Raw genomic sequence first — 9142 nt, forward strand, 5'->3', positions numbered from 1 at the left:
TCGTCATTATCTTCCTCAGGTGTCTGCTGCTTACCATGGTCATTCAAGACAGTCAAGGCAAAGGATGAAAAAACAGGGTAATGGCAATGGTCAGTGAAATGGGGTATTGTAAGATCGGTGTCAGTACTGTGAAACATTGGAAGTAGAAGCAGTCAATAGCAGGGAATTACAACATAAAGCTTCTTCACTGGGCGCTGGAGGACGGTACAGTGCAATATGAGCACACTGCCTAAGGGAAAATATTTCTGGAGTAAACTGTCCACAGAACTATACTGAAGCTACACGTCAAATCAAACTAGTTATTTGCAGGAATAAGTGAATGTATTTGCAGTGCGGGAAATCAAGCAACCCAGGTGAGGAGCAAGTCTGTAAGCCTAATTATTCAAAAGTGCCTAAATTGAAGAATATTCACATTTCTCAAAAACATCTCTTGTATTATTTCCCTTTTTGCCCCCTCATTCCAGGAAAGTTCTGCTGATTTAAGACCATATGTCTAATTGCATTTTATTAGGTAAGTATCGCTCAGTGTTTCCTAATTTTTCAAGTTTCTGGTTAGCAGCTCAAGACAGTGCTGTGTAAGTGTTTTAATAAAGGCATCCTAGAACAGAATTCTTGCATTAATTTCCTAAGAGAACAATGATTTCCCAAACAGGAAGTCAGGAAGAAGCAACCTTGGTTGGTAAAAGAGAAAGCAAAAAGGGAGGAGAGCACTAGAACCTCCCAAACACCCTGCATCTATTTCCTCCTATTTCTCTGCAACACCCAGCTTCTGACTTACCCAGTCTACAGCATTTAGACACTGTGTTGGAAGGGTAAATTAGAAGCATGCAAGGAAAAGGTAAGGAATAATAAATATTCTCTGGCAGGCACTGACATTTCTATCCTCTAGAGATGGGTGTTTCCCACTCGGAAAAACTGATCATGTCTATCAATGCTCTTTCCTTCCTACTATTTCTGACCACAGACTTCTGTTAGAAGTTTATAAACTAATTTTAGGGGTGTTTTTCCCATACTTTAGAAGAGCAGTTCAGCTGGATTTTAGCCGTTGGATTTTCTGCTTGAACAAAATACATGTATTGAACAACTATAGGAAAAAACCTGCAGAATGGAACAGTTACAATAAGTACATGCATATTTACTTCTAGGCTGGAATATTTTATGAAGACCTGATCCCTTTTCTTTTTTTTTTTTTTTTTTTGAGACATTAATTTTATAGATAAGATGATCTATAATCTACTAAAATAAACTCTTCCAAATCTGTTAAACATCTGCACAAGAAAACTGGTTGTTACAAGATTACAGTGAAATAATCCCAAGGAATTGTCCTCAAAGAAATTATTCTGCAGAAAAAATATGATAAAGTCGTTCCATGTTGGAAAAGGACATCTTTCTAGTATTTCAGTCAGCCAGAATCATTAACTATCTCGTAACAGGAAATGTACAAACACTGCAGTAAGTCTAGGAAATTAAAGTATCCCATTCTGGAGCTTTATCTCATTAGGGGGGTTCCAAACACTAAAACATGGAGTAACTGTTTTAAGGACATAAACATGTTTGCTTTTATGTTAGGAGTAAATTGTACCTCTATTAGAAAGTCTAAGTTTGGTGGCAATTAAAATCATACTTTTACATTGCTGGGTTGAACACTGTCTCTGAGCAGAAGTGCTTTAGTTTCAGGTTTTTTCTCAGCTTTTAGACACCCTGTCTAGGTGGAGTTACTGGCGAATACGATAGCTACTTCAGTCACGGAATAAAAACATTGAGCTTCTTTCCCCCTGCACCCTCAATTTTTGGCAATATGTGCTTACCATAGTGGCATTTTAAAGAACTAGAAGCTAGTTTTTCTTTTTCTGTGAGCAAAAGGGAGGATCAGAGAAAATGCAACTGCAGGCTTCTGTAGCCTGCAGCCCCACTTTTTTCTCTGCTCTCACGGTTCATTAGTTAAATCAGGAGGCAGCTTGGCCAAAGGTAGGACAGCCGTTTTCCCGCGCTAGCTATAAAAAATCTTTACTATTGCTTCTCATTAAAGTTTACGGTTTAGGAAATCAAATAATAAATTGAGGAAAGCACGTCGCTAGGGTGACTTAGATAACCAAGTGTTCTTTCAGAAAACAAAATTTCACTGAAAAAAAATCTAAGAAGTAATTTTGTTTCAGGAACATTCAGCTACAAATAAGAAAAGGTGCATGGAGGAGACCGTTACCACTAATGCAACAGCTGTAGCTGGGTGCAATTCCATAAAGTAAAAATTTCAGATGAATGAATATAATTGTCCCAAAGCAAGTGAGAGGATAAAGTAAAATTAGATGCTATTAAGGGGCATGATTTTATTTTATTGTGTTTGTTTCTTTAAAGTTTTTTGCAAAAGGTCCACATTTATTAAGACCAAGTGGATTGTAAGATGCTCTTTTTCCTGTCACTTATCTCGACAAATGCTGCTGAACTACTTGCTTTTGTTTAATTTGAGAAACCTTAGTGAACACAAAAGGTACTGAAAAGGTAATATGGAAAAGATTTTCCTTTCATTTGCAATAGCAACAGCTAAGTAATCACAGCAGTATCTTTCCACCCAAACGTCTCTTCACAGTGTTATTCAAGCAGGTTCTGTACCTAACCACATCTAAGGGTAAAAAAAAGGTTAGATTTCTATGTGCGGTTGATTTTTCTTCTTCATCAAACTGGGAACTTAATGAGAGCCATTTGTGACATGTACAGAACATGATGGGTGAACAATTGGCTGAAGGGTTGGACTCAAAGCATTGTAGTAAATGGAGTAACATCTGGCTGGCGGCCAGTCACTGGTGGTGACTGGGCTCAATTTTAGAGTCAGTTCTCTTCAATGTTTTTATCAATGACCTAGACACAGCAGTTGAGTGCACATTAAGCAAGTTTGCCAATGATACTAAATTAAGAGGAGCCATTGATTGAGAGGCCTTACCGAAAGATCTTGATAGATTAGAGTGCTGGGCAGTCACCAACTGTATGAAATTTAATGAGGACAAATGCCAGATTCTGCACCTGGGACAGTGTAATCCTGGGTATACGTATAGATTGGAGGACAAGAGGCTGGAGTGCAGCCCTGCAGAATAGGATCTGAGGGTTTTGGTTGATGGTAGGCACAATAGGAGTCAACAATGTGCCCTGGTGGCCAAACGGGCCAACCGTATCCTGGGGTGCATTAGGCACAGTATAGCGAACTGGTCAAAAGAACTGATTGTCCCGCTATACTCAGCATTGGTGTGGCCTCACCTCGAGCATGTGTCCAAAGGAGGGAAACAAAGATGGTGAAAGGACTAGAGGGCATGACTTAGGAGAAGTCTGAGGATACTAGGCTTGTTCAGCTTAGAAAAGAGGAGACTGAGAGGTGACCTCATTGCTGTCTACAAATTCCTCATGTGGGGGAGCAGAGATCTCTTCTGTCTGGTGTCCAGTGATAAGACACGAGCGAATGGCTTAAAGCTGCATCAGGGGAAGTTCAGATTGGATATTAGGAAAAAGTTCTTCACTGAGAGGATGGTCAAGCACTGGAACAAGCTCCCCAGGGAAGTGGTCATGGACCCAAGCCTGCCAGTGTTCAAGAAGTGTTTGGACAATGCTCTTAGATATATGGTTTAACATTTAGGTTGTCCTGCGTGGAGTCAGGATTTGGACTCGATAATCCTCATGGGTCCCCTCCAACTCAGGATATTCCATGATTCTATGATTTTATGATTTTATGATTTTTTTTTATTATTGGATGGCCCATACAACCACAAATAGGTGTCCAAATGACCACAAAGAGGTATCAGTCACAATTTTTGTGTAGTGTCAGCTACAGAAGTGGTTTAAAAACAGGATTCAAATAAAATCATTCTGTAATAAATCTGTCTCTTATAAGTAGCTAATGCCTTATAGATGATCTTACTTCGCATTCCCACAATGTCCCCTAATTGAACTGTTGTATTCCATGTGGCAGATTACACTAATGAAGAAATTAATGGTTGATAATAGGAAGGAAATATATGTTATTCAGTTAATAGGCTATTATAAATCACTTCTTTAGTAATTTTGTGATTTTTTTCTTGAAGAATGCAAAACGCCAACACTGACAAAAATGAGAAAACACATTCATATCAACATATTGAACAGTGGACAAAAGAGGAAGTCAAACAATGGGCGACTGAAGTTGTTAAGATTAACCAGAAATATGCAGAAATCCTGTTTAACCAAGATGTGACTGGTTTTACTTTGAAACTGATGACTAAAGCAGATTTTGTGGAAATGAGCATACCTCATGGGCCTGCTCTTCAAATAATGTATTTCCTGAAAGAGCGTGACGTTCTAGGTAAAAGTTCTAACCAGGCTGTGGAACAAGAAGGCACTGAACAGAGTCTTGATGGAGAAGGAGAAGATGGAGAAATTGCAAAGAAAGAGTGCAAGAAGAAATATGGGTCATTTAATTCCAGTATACTGCAGGACTCTAAGACAGAGAAGACAAAAAAGCAATGAAGTCAGCTGACAAAAAGAATGTATCAGATAAGCCACTGTCAAGCAGCCAGCACCCAGCTGGAAATATGTGTATGCCATATCCTTTTGATAATTTCAATGATGGTACTCGATACACACAGTATAATATTCTAAATGTCCCTGAAACAGGGCCATTCAATCTCATTGATCCTGCACATGAATTCAAATTACTTACCAACACAGAGAAGGCACTCGAAGAGGATATCATGATGAAATTTAGCAATGAAGTCTTTAGATTTGCTCCAGCCTGCATGAACTCCTGCACAAATGGCACTACTCATTTTGGAGTATGTTACAATCCACATGGGGAAATGGAAGGAATAAAAGTTACCAAAAAAGAAGCATACATTGACCATTTGAATAAATTCATCGGAAAGTACTTTAATGAGCAATACACCAGCATTGCAAAAGCTTGCATTAGAGAACCTAGATTTGTGGAAGTATTATTACAAAACGGAACTCCATCACATATGTTTGTCATTGAAATAGATGTGGTTCCCAAACACTGCTTCTGTGATACAAAATATTTCTGTACCAACACATGCGAATATAAGAGTAAGAGTTGGAAAAAAGCTCTCTTCATCCAGGATGGAGCTAGTTCCAAAAATATTCAAAATACCAAAGAATTTGAAACTTTTAAAGGTACCTTGACGGCTTTAGCAGATTCTCGTAAAAGAGTAGAGGAAGAATACAACTTAAAGCAAAAGAAGTCAATGAATGAAGGACTAAAGCTAGTTAGCCTGCTCACGGGTAGCAGGGACTCACTAGATAGCTCTTATTACGACTACTACATTTTGGTAACATGCAAGTGCCACCCAAGTCAAACTTCACACTTAGACTTTTTACAGGAAATAAAATGGTTTGCTGTGCTTGACTTTGATTTTGAATCAGAAACGAATGGTGTGTTCAAGACTTCCAAAAAAAAATCAAAATGCCAAACTTTGCTTCCCAGATTATTATGAAAACAAGGTGGGTTCAGTTTCTGAACAAGCTGAAAAGCTGAAACTGCATCAGGAGACCAACTGGATTTTCTGCAACAGTGGATCAGACTTCAAAGGCAACAACAAACTACTATTAGATCCCACTTCATGGCAACGAGACAGAACTGCTGGTGTCAGAAAAATTATTTCATTTCTTTCACACAAAGTTGTAAAGCAGAGTGGAAAGTTTCTAATAGCGTTTCTTTTGCTTTCCACAGTGGAAGATTCAGTGGATCCCATTACTGAGACTTTTATGGCATTTTACCAAGGATTAAAGGGACTAGAATACATAGCCTGCATTTGCATTGGTGCAGGTACATACCAGCGATGGAAAGATCTTCTACAAAATTAGTGAGGAAGCACTTTCAAATAAATGTGTTTCTAATTTAACCCTGCAAATGATAAATGGTACCATCATAAAATTAAAATCAGTGACACAGTCTTCTGAAAGACTTCTGCCCTCTGTTGGTCATTCTACTGTTCTTCTAAAGAAGAAAGAAGACTCCATGGCAGCGTTGGAAATACTTTGTGAAAACGAATGCAAAGACACAGGAATAGAGAAGGATGCAGATAAATTTAAAAATTTCTTGAAAGAGCGGGAAGAAGATTTTTATCGAGGTGGTAAAGTATCATGGTGGAATTTCTATTTTTCTTTTGAAAATTATACTTCAGATTTTTTCAGAAGAGACAGTTATGAAAAGCTTGAACAACTAATTGTGTCTTCATCTAACAGTGCTAATCAATCACTTGTAAAAATTATCAACCTTTACCACCACCCAGGCTGTGGTGGGACAACATTAGCTATGCATATCCTTTGGGATCTCCGGAAGCGATTCAGATGTGCTGTTCTGAAAAACAAACCAAGTGATTTTGGAACACAGCTGACAACTTTACTCACCTGTGGAGCAAACGACGACACAGGCTATTCACCAGTGTTACTTCTTGTGGATGATTTTGAAGACCAAGAAAACGTCTATTTTCTGCAGAAAGAAATTCAGGCTGCTATAAAATGCATTTGGTATGTAACTCCTTTAGTGATCATTCTAAACTGTATGAGATCTCAAAATCCTGATGAAAGTTCAACAGTCAATTTCTTGAACAGTGTTTCTTTAGAACATAAGCTTTCTGAAAAAGAGCAAAGGGCCTTTGATCAGAAACTAAAATATATTGAAAAGGTGCATCCAAATCCTGACAATTTCTACTCATTTATGATTATGAAGAAAAACTTTGATCCACAGTACATAGAAAAAGTGGTAAAAAATACCTTGATAACTTGAATACTGCCTCTAAACCAGCACAACTTGTGTGCTATCTAACACTTAAACGCGTATGTAAGAACATCTACAGTTTCAGTATCACTATATGAAGAATTCTTAGGAATTAATTCTCAAGAGATTGGCTGCAGTACAGATAAATTGATAGAAAAGATGGGAATTTGTTCCAATATTCTAATATATGATCAGGTACATGAATACACGAGATACAAAGGTCTTCGCATCATTCACCCATTGATAGCATCACACTGCCTAACGGAATTGAAACTAACCTATGACTTGCCTAAAAGTGAAATTACATTGCAGTTGTTGAAAGAAGATTTATTTTATGAGACCTCATTAAAGCAAGACAAGCTTATTCACGATATACAAACCCTGCTGATTACTAGACAGCGCAAGGAACATGGCGATGAGTCAGACACATTGTTTTCCCCCTTAATTGAAGCCATTCACAGGGAAGAGAAGTGTGGTAAAGTGGAATACGTGTTAAACGAAGCATCTGCTAGATTTGAGCAAAATGCTTAAATTTGCCAAGCCTTAGCAAGATACTTCTACATTAAAGCAAGGAGATTTGACTCTGCATTATACTGGGCCAAAGCAGCCAAACAAAGAGCACAACACAATTCATACATATCAGATACACTAGGTCAAGTCTTTAAAAGTAAGCTGAGATATTGGAAAGATAAAGCAAAGAGTGAAGTCCTGACAGCTGAGGAACTGAAACACTTGCTAGAGCTTGCTGAGAATGCTTCACAGGCTTTCAGAGAATCTCAGCGGAAAGCTGAAAATGCAGACAATGAACAATATTTGCAGCATCAAAAGCTTAAAAGAAAGTTTCAAACGTACAATACTGCTGGTTATCACAGAGAGACAGAAACTGGTCTTTATGTTATTGATGTCCTTTGGCATGTTCCTTTTTTCAGCAAAAAAGACTTACAGTGTAGAAAAAAAAATGGCAAAGTATCTACCAGGAAATAGTGTTTTGAATGTAGATAGCCCTAACAGAGAGAGTGAAATGTTCAAGGTTCTTGAACATTATTCCAGCTTTTTAGGTAATTTGCGATCATGGTTGAAAAGGGCATTTGACTTTTTTGAAGACTACTTTGTATTTTTCAAAACACAGACCAATGAAAAAGAAATTGTAGAAGCAAAATTGTATGAGAGGGTTCAAGAATGTTTTACCAAATACATAGAAATATTTTGTGATTTCAGTTTTGAGCAACTGAAAAGTAAACAGGTCTCAAAGTGGCCCACGTCTCAGTATATAGAAGCATACAGGGAGACTGTGGAGGCTTCCAAAGCAGGCTCATTTTCTGGCATTTTGGAATACCTCCACAGAAATCACAGAAATGCTGACAGAGAAATAGAAGACATAGTAGAAGCATATGTGTTTTTGTGTGAGGAGAATGGACAAGCAACTCTGACAGACAAACAGAATTTGATTTTGGCAAATGTTGTTCTGAACTGCATTAAACCTAAATCCACTAAGTTACAACCTTCTAAGGTGTTGAGAAGTCTGCTTCTAAGCATTCTACAGGAAGTGGAACCAACTTCACAGTGTGTAGAGCCTTTCCTCCTAGCCTCCTTGTTGTTCTGGCCCCAAAATAGAAAACAACTAAACGAAGATTCCAGGAAAATGGAAACTTTTGTTAGACGCTTAAGTGAGTCTTTCAAAGAGCTCTATGGAACCCTGCATCGTTCCAGGCAGCCTCTGGCTCTATTCTATCTGGCAAAAGGCAGTGGCCTGAACAGATTTGTTCACAAAGGAAAAATAAATCAGCTTTTTAGTTCACTTTCAGAACAGGAACTGAATTCCCTCTGGCAGAGTGGAAATATCTGGAAGAGGCAGGCTGTTCAAGATCTTTTGCTTCCTTTGGATGGAAGAGCTGAGGGTAAGGTTATCTACGCAGACTATGGCAGCAATGAAAACTTTAGGATACCAGTGCAGCCTGTTCCCTCATGCTTATTGAAAAAAGGCCCAAACATAGAAAGAGTGACTTTTTACCTTGGGTTTTCCATTGCTGGTCTCCTGGCATACAACACACGAAGTCTGTCATTAAAACAATAGGTATTGCAATTTCTCAGCTACAAGGCTTTTTCAGGCAAAATTATCCTTTTATTGGTTTTTGGTTTGTTTATTTTTTGGTCAACAATTACAAATTACAACCTCAGGCTGTCTATTATATTTCCTCCCTCACTATGTTAGTCTTTCAGTCCCATACAGAATTGTCTCTCTACTGTCATAACTGCTGTTTGGACAGTCAGTCAAACTGAAATGTTGGTGCAGTTAGTCCTGTAGACTGGTCACTACTACTCAAAGTTCTTTGGTTGATAACAACATGAGAAATCATTCCAAAAAAAAAAAAAAAAAAGAGAATTCTA

The 9142-nt window shown here is 38.1% G+C and overlaps 1 protein-coding gene across 1 annotated transcript; it reads left to right on the forward strand.

The window, feature by feature from the left end:
* The first annotated feature begins 4068 nt into the window (after nt 1–4068).
* Nucleotides 4069–8828, forward strand: LOC104073890 (sterile alpha motif domain-containing protein 9-like). Its single transcript, XM_009573823.1, is given in 7 exon segments — nt 4069–4465; nt 4468–5423; nt 5425–5831; nt 5833–6752; nt 6755–6803; nt 6805–7705; nt 7707–8828. Coding segments are annotated over 7 exon segments (4752 nt in total).
* Nucleotides 8829–9142: the final 314 nt, after the last annotated feature.

The sequence above is a fragment of the Fulmarus glacialis genome, unplaced genomic scaffold, assembly GCF_000690835.1.
Source record: "Fulmarus glacialis isolate BGI_N327 unplaced genomic scaffold, ASM69083v1 scaffold14383, whole genome shotgun sequence".
Taxonomy (NCBI): domain Eukaryota; kingdom Metazoa; phylum Chordata; class Aves; order Procellariiformes; family Procellariidae; genus Fulmarus; species Fulmarus glacialis.